The sequence below is a fragment of the Rhincodon typus genome, chromosome 11, assembly GCF_021869965.1.
Source record: "Rhincodon typus isolate 14 chromosome 11, sRhiTyp1.1, whole genome shotgun sequence".
In the NCBI taxonomy this organism is placed as follows: domain Eukaryota; kingdom Metazoa; phylum Chordata; class Chondrichthyes; order Orectolobiformes; family Rhincodontidae; genus Rhincodon; species Rhincodon typus.
Genome location: NC_063342.1, coordinates 72978086 through 72994461, shown reverse-complemented (window position 1 = coordinate 72994461; position 16376 = coordinate 72978086). Strand labels below are relative to the sequence as shown.

General features: G+C 40.5%; 1 protein-coding gene across 1 annotated transcript in view; it reads left to right on the top strand.

Annotated features, from left to right (window-relative positions):
• The first annotated feature begins 1857 nt into the window (after window positions 1–1857).
• The window catches only part of LOC109937438 (acyl-coenzyme A thioesterase 9, mitochondrial), a 35093-nt gene continuing 20574 nt past the window's right edge, over window positions 1858–16376 (top strand). The window contains exons 1-10 of the mRNA XM_048602551.1: window positions 1858–1875; window positions 2268–2368; window positions 2501–2601; window positions 3940–3966; window positions 4665–4710; window positions 6550–6720; window positions 6843–6880; window positions 7970–8050; window positions 10404–10507; window positions 12243–12316. Coding sequence (XP_048458508.1) covers window positions 1858–1875; window positions 2268–2368; window positions 2501–2601; window positions 3940–3966; window positions 4665–4710; window positions 6550–6720; window positions 6843–6880; window positions 7970–8050; window positions 10404–10507; window positions 12243–12316 — 761 coding nt within the window. The remainder of the gene's footprint in view (window positions 1876–2267; window positions 2369–2500; window positions 2602–3939; window positions 3967–4664; window positions 4711–6549; window positions 6721–6842; window positions 6881–7969; window positions 8051–10403; window positions 10508–12242; window positions 12317–16376) is intronic.

The window sequence follows — 16376 nt, the reverse complement described above, 5'->3', positions numbered from 1 at the left end:
CCCCTCACCAATCTACACACTGTCACCCCCAACACCACCCCTCACCAATCTACACACTGTCACCCCCAACACCACCCCTCACCAATCTACACACTGTCACCCCCAACAAACCCCACCTCACCAATTTACACACTGTCACCTCTAACACCCCCCTCGCCAATCTACACACTGTCACCACTAACATTTTCCTCACCAATCCACACACTGTTACCCCCAATCCCCCTACCTCACCAATCTACAGGCTGCCAACCACACCCCCACCGTTGTAGATGCCTGCATCTACACTTGCTGGTCCACCAGCTCACAATCCCCAATCGCATCGCACCCCACCCCAGTTTACAGTCACTGGTATCTCCCAGGCAACAGGGTGCCCCTCTGCCCCTGTCCAAAAGCTGCCATCCAACCCCCAGCCCCTTCCCCCAGTCCACTGGCTATTATCGCCCATCCCTCCTAGTCCACAGGTTCTACATGCTGCATCTCAGCAATAGCTGAACAGTCGGCTGAATTGTATTCAGGCAGTCTAAATCCTAAAGCACCATTCAAATGACTACCTTCAATCATTTCATTATCTCTAGCTCCAGTACAAGATCGGAAGCTGTTAATCAGTAAAATGGAAACACTGGCATTGATTATTTGAGATTATTCTTTACTCTGTATGTATTTTTAAGGCTGTGACAAGAGCAATGAGCTGGTTATAATGCCTTATTACTCCATGTTTTGATCCAATATATAAGCATTTAAATGCAATCACTAAAATGACCATTGTTCCCCCTTGGTACCTCAAAAAAAGAGAGTCGATCATGGCTAACAAAGGAAGTTCATGATTGTATAAGATTGAAAGAAAAGACCAGCAAAGAATACAGAATGCAGCAGAAGAAAACGAGAAGCTGATAAGGAAAGGCGTACTAGAATATGAATGCAGAACAAAAAAACATTAAAAACTGCCTCTTGAACCATCTATAGGTATGTAAAAAGGAAATATTTGGTCAAAATGAATGAGGGTCCGTTATCAAGCAGAGCCAGCAGAATTTATGATGCAGAATAGAGAAATGGCAGAGAAACTAAATAATTTTGTTGTGTCTGTTTGGTTTCACAGAGGCAGACACAAGAAATTTCCCAGGAGTCGAGATTCAAGTAATTAGAGAGAATGAGGAGTTGAAGGAAATTATTAAGAAGAATGTTGAAGGCTGAATATTAATACATGAATTAATAGGGCTGAATGTTAATAAATCCCTAGACCTGATAGTCTACATCCCAGAATATTAGGGGAGGTATCTACAGAGGTAGTCGGTGCATTGGTTGTTATCTTCCATAATTCTCTAGATTCTGGAATGATTCCTGTGGAAAGGAAGGCAGTAAATTCGACCTCACTATTTAAGAAGTGAACTAGAGAGATGAATGAGAAATACAGATTTGTTAGCCTTATATCAGTGGAAGGGAAAATGCTCAAATCTGTTATAATGGATGGAATCAATAGCTACTTGGATAATAGTGATCTGATTAGGTAGAGGCAGCATGGATTTGTGAATGGGAAGTCATGTTTGACTAAATTGTTGGAGTATTTTAGTGATACTAACAAAATTGATAAAGGACAGTCGATGAACATAGTATTCTCAGATTTTGAGAACTTTTTTGATGAAGTCCCCCACAGGAGGCTGGGATAGGAGGTAATATACTGGCATGAGTTAATGATTGGCTAACAAACAGTAGGAATAAATGGGTCATTGTCACATTGGCAGGCTGTGACTAGTCGTGTACTGCAAGGATCAGCACTTGGGGCCCCAGCTGTTCATACCAATGATTTGGAGCAAATGCAATATTTCCAAATTTGTGGATGATAAATAACCAAGTAGGAATATGTGTTGTGAGGAAGATGTAAGATAACTCTGGGAGGATTTGTACAGGCTTAGTGAATGGGCAGTAGCATGGCACATGGAATTTAATGTGGAAGAATGTGAGGTTATCCATTTTGGTAGATAAGACACATATGCAGAGTATTTCTTAAATGGTAAGAGGTCAAAAAATGTAGATATACAAAGGGATCTGGATGTCGTATTCCCTCCAATTTTCTTAGAAGCCCGCACAGCTGGTGAGAGCCATGTATGGAAGGAGCTTCCATACGCAGAAGTCAATGATCATTGAAATGTTAGCCTTTATTGCAAGAGTACTGAAGTCCTCCTTCAATTGCATTGGGGATCAATTAGACCGCACCTGGAATACTGTGTACAGCTTTGGTCTCCATCTCCAGAAAAATGTTATTGTCATAGAAAGAGTGCAAAGAAGGATCACCAGACTTGCTACTGGATCTGTCCTATGAGGAGAGGTGGGCAAGCTGGATCTGCTTTCCTAGAGTTTCAAAGAATGAGAGGTAACCTCATTGAAACCTACAAAATACTGAAATGGCTAGTTAGAGATATTTTTAAAGAGCATCTTTGAGGAGAGCAGGGCTTGAACTTCAGTTTTCTTCCAACATTTCAAAATGCTCTTTTTGTTTTAAAAGGTTTTGGAAGCTCTGGAATATTCCTTCCATTCTTGTAAGGTCATGTACCTCACTGTCTGCGAGTTTGCATCCTGGGGGATGTTCCCCAGATCTGACTGAAGGTATTGAATTAATAATCATACTGTGTCCACCAGAGTTTTGCAATGCACACAAAGAAATGTCTGATCATCTTCTGTAATAAATAATAATGTCTTTGCTCTTTTCAGGAACAAAAACTGAAGTTGCTGGAAAAGCTCAGGAGGTCTGGCAGCATCTGTGAAGAAAAAATCAGAGTTAATGTTTCAGGTCCGGTGACCCTTCCTCAGAACTGATGATCAGATCTGCTGAGCTTTTCCAGCAACTTCTGGGTTCCTGATTTACAGCATCCACAGTTCTTTCGGTTTTTCTTTACTGTTTTCATTCTGGTGGAGTAAAAATAATGTGTCCTCCGCTAATTGCAGTCATGTGACTTGTGATCATGATATTTCTTAGAATCATGGAATCCCTTCAGTTTTGAAGCAGGTCACTGACCCTCTGAAGAGCGTCCCACCCAGGGCCACTCCCCTACCCTATCCGTATAACCCTGCATTTCCCATGGCTAATCCACCCAGCCTATACATCCCTTCACAGGGCAATTTAGCATGGCCAATACTCCTAACCTGCACATCTTTGGACTGTGGGATGAAACTAGAACACCTGGAGGAAACCCACGCAGACGTGGAGAATGTGCAAACTTCACACAAACAATTGCGTGAGGGTGGAGCAGTGAGGTAGTAGTGCTATCCACTGAGCCTGTGTGCCATTACATACTTTATAGCATTCACATGACCAACCTGATGATTCTTCCTTTTATGAGCAAGAAGCTAACCACTTGCTTCATGACAAGTTTTTTTTTTACTTCTTTTCGCTCATGTAGTTTTGTCTACCACCTGAAATTGTTTCTTCCATTTCTTGAGTATTTCCAATTGGGACAATTTCTTCCGATCTGCTTTTCCCAGACCCCTCATGGTTTTGATCTCCTGTCAATTCCTCATCTCCATTTTCTTTTCTATCCTTAATCCATGCCAGTGTATTATCCCCAATGTCATAAGCCCGAGTCTTGTGTAACGAAGTGTGGCAAATGCCTTCAGAAAATCCAAGTGTTCAACATCCATTTGTTTGTCCTTACCTATTGTGCTAGTTACATCCTTTAAAAAAGATGTCATCTCTGTTTCATAAAATCAGGTTGACTGAGAATGTGGCGCAACTCAGACCGATGGTCAATGCATAAATTCCACTCTGCTAAGTTTTCCTCATGATTTACTTTGTGTTTTAAAAAAATTACAATGTTTACACTTTGCAAAAACAGAATAAAAATATTTTGTTATTGTTTAGTTACAATATAATGTTTATTCAGCTTAAGTTCCGTTGTGGTTGTAGACATTTTGCTACAAATTTTAGTCCTTTTTTTCTTTTCACAGGGCATTCCAAACAATTAATGAATGATGGTGAGTGGCACATATTGAAGATTAATAGGATACAATTACTTAAAGATAGTGCATTATTACTGAGGAGGTGGTGGCATTGTAGTATTGTTGTTAGACTAGTATCCCAGAGACCCAAGTTAATGCCCTAGGGCACGGAACTGAATCCTATCAACCCAGAAATTTGAAAATCTGGAATTAAATAAAGCTAATTTAATGGTGACCAAGTAACTGTTGTCAATTGTCGTAAAAATATCTTTTCAGAAAGGAAACCCATTCTCATTACCTGATCTGGCCTATTTGTGACTCCAGATCTACTGCAATGTGGTGCTATTAACGATCATGCAACTCAGAGCAAGGGCAACAAATGGTGCCCTAGCCACTGAGTCTCACATCCCATGAATGAATAAAAATAGACAATTGTAGCAGATTCCCTGATGGACTGAGCCTCTGATCTCTAAAGATAAGAAAATGTAGGGAAATGCTCAAATACCAGCAAAACTCAGGAAAATTCTCCCTGCAGAATCTGCCTAACATGTTGAGTGAGACCAGCACTTTCTGTTCCTAATAGTGATCTCCAGTATTTTGCTTTAGTTTTCTCTCACTTTGCTTTGCGTCTGTCTTTGTCACTGACTCAGCAACAACAATTTCAGGGTAAAATACTTTCTCAAAATCAAGTGGAAATCTTATTGGATGTTAATTAAGTTCTCCTTTTTGCTCAGTTCGGTCGAAGCTAGAGGAAATCGTTGGTGCGTCTAAAAACTGGAGGTATGTTGATTGTGCAGTTCTTAAATCAGGTCTGAACAAAATTGGAATCATGAGCTCCCAATGGGATTGCAAGCTCTGGGGCACAATGGCTGCCATGGACCTTTGACTGAGTGAACAACAAACTAGCTTGCGGTCCTAACCTCTCCTCTTACTATCTCTGAAAAGGAGAGAAGTGAGACAGGAAAAGGAACAGAGGAACGTGAAGGACAAGTCTGAGAGAAAGGGCCTCTCAGCAACCCTGACTCCAGTCAATGGTGAATCTACTTCTCCCCCACCCAGCATCATGCACCACTCAGCACACTGCCATCTTTTAAAAGCACATCCCCACCTCGCTCAACATAGCTCACTGCCCCCTTTCCATCCCGCCTTCCCCTCGAGACGTACTCGTTTCCACTTCTCGCCCTCTGCTCTCTCTCCTGCCTTCCTCCCCACATACTTCTCCCAGACTTATTTCACCTTTCTCCCTCATCCCTCTCCTTGCCACCTCATCACTGTCACCTTCTGTCTCACCCTGAATCCACTTCCCAAGCCTCTCCCTCTCTGTAAGTGTGCCCACCCCCCGTCATAACACCCCCCTCCGCCTTAGCTCAATCTTTAGAGTCTCTATATTAGAATGATGTCTAACTAGATGACCAGATCCAATACATTGCACAATTTCCCATAAACTTTACTGCTGCTTTGCATTTGCTTGATGGATTTATTATCAAGTGTGGCAAATTGCCAAATTTCTTTCAGTTTCAGGTTTAGTAGTTAGACTGTACTGCACCCATGGCATTCAATTTTTATTTGAATTCAGTGATTTTGTTCAGCATTAAAATGCTCTCCACTTATACATTCTGCTATCCTTGTTAAGCAATTCTTCACCCACCTGTCCGAACAATCAACATTTTGTTTCTCATTAACCTGAAAATTTTACCACTTTGAATTAGATTTCTCATTACAGGTTGTTTCAATAAATTGCAGTCTGGGGAGGGTGATGAGATAGGGGTGAGGGGTTCGCAGGGAATGAATGGGGTTAATGTGACATATGCAGATCGAGAATGGGGGAAATGAGTGACATGAGTGCACAGATGAAAGATGCCAATGTTGAGTGGGTTATGGGTGATGGAGGGTGGGGGCGAAGAACATTTGTCAGTGAGGGGTGTGTTGGCATTTTCTTTCTGACTAATTCTTCATGCTCGCCTTGAGTTGCTTTTCCCTCTCTCTCATTCTCTCCTTTCCATAGAGGGTAAGAAGAGAGCAGATTATGGAAGGGATCTGTTGAGGGTGCAGGCTGGGTTTGCTCAATAAGAGATCCACATGGTATTACGCTTATACTGTGAGCCCTTGTCCAATATCTGTAACTGACACCCGGCAATAACTGTTCTCCAACCTAGCTTGATTCTTCTTCTGTTTGCTTTCTTGTTATATCCTGTCTCTCCAACCTACCATCCCATTCTCCCAGTTGCCTCCATAGCTCATTGTCCTCCACATTGCTGCCCATTTGCACTACCTGTACAGGCCTATATCTTTTCTGTTCTACCACGTCTTGATCCCATTCCCTGTCTCTGCCTTCTCTTTTCCCTGTGACCTTTCTGCCTGCAATTACCAACCAAAGCAAGACCAGTTACATGTAGTGGAAGCCCTGGTTGAAAGTCAAGGGATGTCATAACTGAAATTTCTTAGGCAAAATGTTTTCCTGCCCCCTTTGCTACCATCCCTGAACCCACAATTGCTCTGGCCTCCTTTGTACTGTCTTTTATTTTGCTTTTGACTTTTCCCTGGTCTCCTGCACCATTGTCACTGTCTCTCCATTCCATCTTTGCTCGCAATTCTAGTTTTCTTGTGACGCTTTTCCAGTGAACATCTCCAATCTCTGAAGGAAAGAGCTTCATTAAGCAATCAACTGGTGAGCAAGCAGGAGGATTTGCCTTATCGACGAATGAAGGACAGTTACCTAGAGGCTTATCTGCCATTGGGAAGCCAACCCAACTTGAGAGAGAAATACCTGAATGTTCATAAGCATGTAAGGTACAGCAACTGATTAATTGTGATTTCCAACTTCAATTACTTTTTAACTTTGACACTAAGTGGTTTGCACGTAGTATTTTCATGTTGAAACTCCCTTCAAAAAAAATTTCTTCCTCACGCAGATTTGGCAGGATTCTTGAAGACCTTGACTCATTTGGAGGTAAAGCCCTGGCCACTTTAAGCCAATTTTAAGTGCTCGTTACGTATTTTTGCTTCATTGGGAGAATGGCAAAACATATGTAAAATAGATGGTAGAGGTGATGACCAAGATCATAGATAACACAGACATTGATGTGCATGACATCCAATATGTCTCCAGATCCCAAATCCCAGTTATCAGCTTATCATCTGTTCAAGGACAGCCACGTTTAAAATGATCAAACTTGGAAATATTTTTGCATACCACCTGAAGATGGGGGCCTTCCAGCCCAGAGGTAGAAACACTACCTCTGCACGAAAAGCGTTCTCCTCAGTCAAGGAATGTGAGAAACATTGCATGAGACTGCCCAGATGTAGGGAGTATCTTCAATTTGTAGATGAGCTTGGGCATTACTCAGCTTTGCAATTAATCCACGGGAAATGCATTGGAAAGAAAGAACTTATTTGCAGCATCTTTTGCACTGAACATGTTGCAATAGATTTTCTTTGTCTTACTATATCTTGCGATGAACGTTTCAGTCAAGTACCAAGTATTCTTCCTAGCTTTCAGTTTTTAACAGATTACAGTATTCCCCTCTAAGTCTCAAGCTATCGTACCCTGAAAAATATCGATGTCACTTCTTAGGGACTAGATCAAGATCTTGAAATTTCCTTCTTAACAGCACTATTGATATACCTTCATCACCCAGATTGCAGCAGTTTAAAAAGTGGTTTATTAACGACATTCTTAAGGCAGTTGCAGATGGCTGTCAAATGCTGGCTTTGCCTGTGATGCCCAACAACCTGTGAAATTTTTTTTAAAAGTTTGAAGAAGTGGATAGGAGGAGGAGGAGACACGATTCTGGGTTGGGAAATGTACCCACAGAGGGAAAAGTCCAAATTCAAACAGGCACTTGAAAAGAAGGTAAAAGATAAAGGAACATGGGATTTGTGGACAATAATGGAAAGGTATCTACATTAGAGACTAGTAACAGAGCCTCTGAGTTTTGTGCACGTAACTCTGTTGGCTAAGAACTATTTGTAGTTAATATTTCAGAAGATTAATTATTGAGAAAGTGTGATATAATTAACATTTCTTTTTGTTTTACAGTTTTGATTAGCTATACTCATGCCAAAACTGATAGTCCTACAAGTCACTTTTCTATTGTCACTGCCCTTGTTGATGAAATAGGTATGTTTGCATTTTTCTCAAAATTGTATGGTTATTGTATCAACTGAAATTAATATATATATGTGGATGGCATTTACTGGATAGTTAGTCAAGCAGCTGTAAGGAGATGCTTCTCTTTAACAGATGTTTCTTTAGTTAACCAATTTACTTGACTACTCAAAAAGTATAAAGAAATACTAATGCTGGAGTGGAGTCAGGAGATACATACCTGTCATGTTTCACTTTGGGAATAAGTACATTCCAACTGAAGACTGGCTTTGGTTGCTTGTTCCACCAGTTCAGTTACAGGAATTTAATATGAATATTGTTTGTAGAAGTCTTGTGGAATCCATAAAATTCTTTCATTGCATCAGCCCAATGTATTTTCAGTAATACTACAATGATACAAAGTCACTTTTTGGGCATTATGCCAAAATGATGGACCAATTTTAGAGTCTGGTTGGGGATCTAACTTCTAGAAGTATGAAGTGCTGAATTGAGATCATTTCCAACAGATAGCAAAAAGCCCATTCCTTGTGCTTCGTAAACTTTTGATGTATGAAACTAACTGGTCCATTGGGCTGCAAGGACTGCTTTAATCTTCATGTTTCTGCGGCACCAAATACAGTTCACCCATTGCCTTTGCTCGCTGACCCACTTTGGCTTTAGCCAGTCTGTTCCTCAATTTTAAAATTCTCATACTTGTACTCAAATCTTCCTATGCCCCTCCCAGTTTTTGTGTCCATGAGCCCTACACTTTATTTCTCTGGTTCTAGCCTCTGGTGGTGTAGGGCCCATTGGTGGCTGATCAATCAGTTGTCTAGGCAACAAACATGAGGGGATAAAAAAAATCATCAAACGTTGGAGAGCTTATTGAGTTTATTAGGGTAAATCAGTACAGATTTGTCATAAGGAGATCATGCTTTAATAAGCTTATTGAATTCTTGAAGTAATGTAGAAGGTTGATCATTGAATTGTACTATACAGAAGAGGCCCTTCGGCCTATCGACTCTGTACCACCAAGCATGCACTAAATCTACACAAGTCCCACTTTCCAGCATTTAGCCCATCGCCTTGAATGTTAGGAAGGAAATCGACAATTTTAAGAAAATGTTTGTCAAAGCTCTAGATAAAAGGCCAGATAACAAAGTAACAGATTCATGTAATAGGTTAGTGTCTGCTGAGGGGGAGAAAAAGGAGGTGGAGATGCTAGAGAAGGGGTGTGTTGTGGAGAAAGTATCTTTCGGGACCTTCCTCCCCCCACCACCACTCCCCCACTTGCATGTCCTCAGTAACCCCCTTCACCTCTCTCTGCATCCTCACTATCTCCACCCAGTGCCCCCGCTCCACACCCCACCCCTGATCCCTGCCCTCACTCCTCCTGATGAAACTGATTTCAATGTTGCGCATTTTCACTGCATACAGACAACTTGGCCTTTGAGTGTGATGTCATGAAATGATTACGTAGCGGTCTGGAACTGTGCGCCCACATACTTCCAGATTACAGCCTATGTGGATGTCGGCAGACACTTCTTTTTTAAAAAAAAAACCCAAAATCTCTGCAGAGACTTGTCCTTTTGTGTTGAATGTATCTGCATGTGGGATTGAGGTGATAATTTTAATTTCGGATCGCAGCTTAGATGTTAATCAGTCATTGCTTTTCTTTAAAGAATAAGTTTTGTTCATAAAAAGCAGATTAGTTTGTTGGGGTTGATCACCTTGATTGGCAGGATACCTGGTTTGCACTGTAAAGTGATGCTGACAGCCTGTCTTCAATTCCCATGCTGGCTGAGGTTACTGTGAAGGCCCTGCTTCCCTGAACCCTGTCCCTTGCTCAAAGTATGGTGACCCTCATGTTAAACTCACCACTACTCTAATGAGAGAGCAGTCAATGGTCCTCTGGGACTGTGGTGACTTTCATTTCATATTTTGAGTTAATTAAAGAAGTCTGGTGGATGTTTCTTTTATTTTGGATAGTAGTATAAATGAGTGAATTTGTGTGTTTTGGTAGTTGAATCAATAAATTTACACTAATATTGCAACTGGTAGAGTCTAGGGGCTGGATATCAGTGCACTCCTCTGGTTTATAAAAACATACAATGCAGAAATTGCCTTTACTTGTTGAACTCATGTTAGTTGGACAATAGTAATAAAGATTGAAAATACAGAGCAACTATGTCAGATAGCAACTATGGAGAGAGGAACAGAGTTAATCTTAGAATTTTCCAGCACTTTCCGTTTTATTTCATATTGTCAACATCTGCAATGTTTTGTTTTTGTTCATTATTTATAGGTTGACTTGCTATTTTTGTGCTCTCATTCTGTTGGAAGTACAAAAATTTGAAATGCTATTTTTATTTTGTTTTCTCTCTAGATCTTGTCAGAAAGAAAATACGACCAGACTGCGACCTGAAATTCACTGGTAATGTCACCTGGGTCGGGAAGAGTTCCATGGAAATCCAGATGCATGTATCTCAGGTTAGCACACCATTCCTGAAAGAAAACACCCAGTAATTGCCTCAGGAAATTAAACACGATTGTCACTGAAAGCACAAAGATTTAAAATGGCTCTTGGTTTTCCAAGCATCACTTAAAATGTTTGTTGGTCCAACTAATGCTAGTTCAACAAGTAAAAGCAATTTCTGCATTGTTTGTTTTTATAAACAAGGGATGTCTTGCCAGACAGTAAGTGTCCAGGTGAAGATGTCACAGAAGACAGAAGTTGGAGTTTGTTTTACATGTAGTTTCTGGATTGATGAGAAAACTGAAGGTGAAGTCTTTTATGACATCTGTGACACTTGGAATGGAAACTTGCAGTCAATTCTTGCACTGTTAATCACTGTAGGACACACAGCAGCTTAGTTCCATTTTTATTCTTCAATATTGAGTATAGAATAAGAGCTTCTTCTGAAAATGCTCTGGGTAACATTCCTTTTGACCACAAAAACAGAAATTGTTAAAGAAGCTCAGCAGGTCTGGCAGCATCTGTGGAGAGAAAGCAGGGTTAACCTTTTGGGTCCAGTAACCTCCTTCATGGATTCAAAATGGTTCATCACAACCTGATCAAAACAAAGCTAATGTAATCTGCCATTTTGCAAACAACTGACAGTGCTAACAAACTAGACTGAAGTTTCTTAACTAATCACATGCCCTTTTGTATGATTGATCAAGTTAAGGAATTGACCAAAGAGGGATGTTAACTTTGTCTTCTCAGTAATGAAAATATTATTATCTTTGGGACAGTTCAAGAAATTGTTCATTTCCTATTCTTTGGATAGCTTTTCAACCATCTTGGAATAATATATGGACAAATACGGTTCACAAAATTGAATGTGCATGCGAAGTGTTGAAAGATATGGTCTTGACCAGATGGAGGGGACAAATTTATCTCTTAGTTGCTTGGATGTATAGCTTTGAATAGGAATATGTTGGAAAATCTGGTGAGGAGGATTACACAGCTGTACAACCCATCCAATCTTCTGCCCATTTTAGAATGGATGGCATTGTGGACATGTCGTCCTCCTGGTTGAATTTTCCTGTATGTGACTCACGCAATTGGTCTACCCCAGTTGCTAAAAAGGATGATCCAGCCCTTCGTTTCCTCAAAAACACATGCTGTGCTTGTCAAATGACAAGGATTAGAAGCTTTATTAGTGGTTAGACATCAGAGACATAGGGTAAAAACAGAAGTTGCTGGCAAAGCTCAGCAGATCTGGCAGCGTCTATGAAGAAAAATTGAGTTAACGTTTTGGGTTCGGTGACCCTTCCTCAGAACTCTGAAGAAGAATTACTGGATGTGAAACGTTAACTCTGATTTTTTTCTTCACAGATGCCAGCAGATCCACTGAGCTTTCCCAGCAACTTCTGTTTTCATTCCTGATTTACAGCATCCGCAGTTCTTTCAGTTTTATTTAGAGACGTAGGGCAAACGGTTGTTGATTTGTGTAATCCTGCATTAAAGAAATTCTAAAAAATATCACAAATTGTTGATTTTTCACTAAAGGTGAATGGGCAACCAACCGACGAATTGACAGTGCCTGACCACTACTGAGAAAAGGTTGTCATATATGTACAAACTACAGACACTGAGGATATTGATCAAGCCTTGTCATTTCCTGTATGTCAGAAAACACAAATTCTGCCAAGAATGAAATCAGTTCAGTCGAATGAGTTTGGATGATGCATTTCATTTAATTGTTTTTTTTCTTTCAAGTATCACGATGATGTTTACAATCCCGTCTTAGATGCTACTTTTGTGATGGTTGCACGAGATCCTGCAAATAAAGGGTAATCAATGTCAGAACTACTTTCTGTATAAGTTAGAATAAGTTATTTGATTTATTTTGTGTGCAGACTTTCTAGTGTCACCCTACAAACGCATTGTTTTTCTTTGCACATCTGAAGGTGACAAATAACTCTCAATAAACTGAAAATGTAATGTACAGAATGTTGCACATGATAAATATTTAGCTTCAGTTTCTGCTACGTATCCAAAGGATATTTTTCCCACTTCTGTGAAAAATTTCAATTACTTACGTAAAACATAAATCACAAGTTAAATGTCTTGCATTCATGAAAAATGTATTGCATGCTGCTATTTGTATTCTAATGTTTATTTGGGAGAAGACGAGGATTAGTTGATAGTGTGTTGAGCAACACACTTTCTAACCTTTGAATGTTGAGTGTGTCTCCAAGCTCACTTTTGGCAATAACATAAACAAAGCAAAAAGTAAGTTTGTCTATCTGGTAAAATTTGTCCCAGCTGGATCTTGGCATCATGCAATGTCTCTGCCAAACAGCATCAAAGAAAGAGAATGGGTAATTTCAACAACTTTTAGTGTGGTTTATCCTGACTTTGCTTGATCAGCTGTGACTGTCCCCTCTTGAGGCAGAACCTGTTGGTTCCAGCTTGAGCACCAAAATCTAGGCCAGTATGCCACTGCAGTGCTTTCAGGTAAGTCAAGAAACTGAGGTCGCATCAGCCGTCATAGCTGGCCATAAAAGATGTATTTTGAAGATTAGCCCTAGTGTGCCAATGTTTATGCCTCAATCACTATCACTAAACATATGACCTGTTTGTTAGCATTTTGTTATTTGTGGGACCTTGCAATGCACAAATTGCCTATAATGCTTATTGAGTCATAGGAATGAGTACTTCAAAAGCACTTCACTCACTGTCAGGTGCATTGGATATCCAGAGGTTGAGAAAAGTGTTATAAAAATATTGTCTTTTTTACAGAATGGAGTCCTAGATATTGGCAGACTTTCATTCCTACTTTGGCCTCACTTGGGTCTGATCTAGGCAAGTTGACTGGAAAGTTAGATTGGGAGCATTGATGCTTCCACTTGCAAAATTTTCAGCTAGAGTGGAGCCATGTCAGACTGGGCAACGTGCTTTGGATCATCTCTGCCTTAACATTGCTGGTATAAAGACCATTATGCATTCTTGTTACTCAATATGGTCATGGATGTGACTGGCCTGGCATGTGGAGAGTAGAAGCCAACCTAATCATTTTTCTTTCTTCAGATAATCTCCCATTCAGAGGTAGCTTTGCAGTTGCAATTCACATACTTAATCTTCAATTACTGAGGAAAGCAGATGGGATGTTAGCATTTATTGCAAGGGGAATAGAATATAAAAGTAGGGAAGTTTTGCTGCAGCTGGACATAACCTTATTCAGACCCTATCTGCAGTAATGTGTAGAGTTTTGACCAACTTATTTGACAAAGGACGTATTGCTTTTGAAACAATTCAGAATTAGAACAATTAGAAACAATTACTCAATTCATTCATAAACATAGAAGCTGGGAGAAGACCATTCAGTCTTTGCGTCTTCTCCTCCATTCAGTATGATCATGAGTGATTCACTATCCCATTGCCATATTCCTGCTTTCTCCTCATACCCCTTGTTGCTTTTAATATCTAAAAACTTATCTATTTCTTGAATACACCCAGTGACCTGACTTTCACAGCATTTGTAGGAATGAAATCCACAGGTTCGCTACCCTATTGGGTGAAGAAATCTTTCCTCATTTCAGTCCTAACTGGCTTACTCAGTATCCAGAGACTGTGATCCCTGGTTTAAGTTTCCCAATGAGGGAAAACATCCTCCCTGCATCTAGTCTATTGAACCCTGCTAGGAAATCACGTGTTTAGGTCAGATTCCTCTCATTTTTCTAAATTCGAGTGAATATGATCCCAATCCAATTAATCTCTCCACATACGACACTCCTGCTATCCCCAGTATCAGCTTAATGCACCTCCACTGCACTCCCTCTCAAACAACAAGTATATCCTGTCATAGGTAGGAAGACCAAAAATGCACACAATATTCCAGGGCAGTCATACCAAGTCCTGTATAACTACAGTAAAACATTCTTACTTCTAAACTCTCATTCTCTTGCAGCAAAGGCCAACATACCATTTGCCTTCAGAATTGCTTGCTGCATCTGCCTGTTTACTTTCATTGACTTCATTTGGATACAGAACTGGCTCAAAGGTAGAAGACAGAGGGTGGTGGTGGAGGCTTGCTTTAGAGACTGGAGGCCTGTGACCAGTGGTGTGCCACAAGGATTGGTGCTGGGTCCATTACTTTTCATTATTTAGAAAAATGGCTTGGATGTGAACATAGGAATGGCTAGTAAGTTTGCATTTGACACCAAAATTGGACAGCGAAGAAGGTTACCTCAGTGTACACTGAGGTCTTGATCAGATGGGCCAATGAGCTGAGGAGTGGCAGATGGAGTTTAATTAGATAAATGCAAAGTGCTGCATTTTGGAAAGGCAAATCAGGGCAGGACTTATACACTTAATGGTAAGGTCGTGGGGAGTGTTGCTGATCAAAGGGACCTTCGAAAGCAGGTTCATGTTTCCTTGCAAGTGGAGTCGCAGGTAGACAGGGCAGTGGAGAAGGTGTTTTGTATGCTTGCCTTTATTGGTCAGTGCATTCAGTATAGGAGTTGTGATGTCATGTTGTGGTGTACAGGACATTGGTTAGGCCACTTTGGGAATACTGTGTGCAATTCTGGTCTCCTGCTATAGGAAGGATGTTGTGAAACTTGAAAGGTTTCAGAAAAGATTTACAAGGGTGTTGCCAGGGTTGGAGGATTTGAACCACAGGGAGAGGCTGATTAGGCTGGGGCTGTTTTCCCTGGAGCATCAGAGGGTGAAGGGTGACCTTGTAGAGGTTTATAAAATCATGAGGGACATGGATAGGGTAAATAGACAATGTTTCTTCCCTGGGGTGGGAGAGTCAAAAACTAGAGGGCATAGTTTTAAGGTGAGAGGGGAAAGATTTAAAAGGGACCGAAAGGGCAACTTTTTCATGCAGAGAGTGGTGCATATATGGAATGAGCTGCCAGGGGAAGTGGTGGAGGCTGGTACAATTGCAACATTTAAAAGGCGTCTGGATGAGTATATGAATAGGAAAGGTTTAGAGGGATATGGGCCAAATGTGGCAAATGGGACTAGTTTTATATAACTGGTTGGATATCTGGTTGGCCTGGACGAGTTGGACTGAAGGGTCTGTTTGTGTTGTACATCTCTGTGATTCTATGACCGGTGTACATGGACATCCCAATCCCTTTGTACATCCACGTTTACCAATATATCTCTGTTTAATAATATTCTTCCTTTCTGATTTTCACACCAAAATGTGTAATTTCACATTTAGGTACATTGTGTTTGCCTACACACTCAATTTGTCTAGATCACCCTGAAGCCGCCTCGTATCCTACTCACAACTCCCAATCCCACCCACCTAATTTAGTGTCATCATCAACAAGCGTATATTGCATTTGGTTCCCTCATCCAAATCATTTAAATATTTATAGTGAATAGTTGGGATAAAGCACTGATACCTGCAGTACATCAATAGTAACCACCTGCCACCTGGAAAAGTTCATTTATTCTCACTCTCTCTTTTTCTGGTCTAGTCTGCTAATTCTTGATCCATACCACAGTGTTACTCCCAATCCAGTGTGTGTTAACTTTGCTCACAAGCCTCTTATGTGGGACCTTATCAAAATAAAAACCCGGGATGAAGGGCTTGTCTTATTAAGAAAAAGTTGGAAAGGCTGGGTTTCTATCCATTTGGAGTTTGGAAGAATGTGTGGTGATCTTCTTGAAACATATAGAATCTTGAACAATTTTAAAAAAACCCAAAGAACTGTGGATGCTGGAGATCTGAAACTAAAGCAGAAATTGCTGGAGAAACTGAACAAATCTGGCAGAATCTGTGGCAAGGGTTAATGTTTTGAGTCTAGTGACCCTTCCTCAGAATTATTTATCTTCACAGATCCTGCCAGACATTCTGAGTTTCTTCATTCTTATTGCAGATCTTGAGAG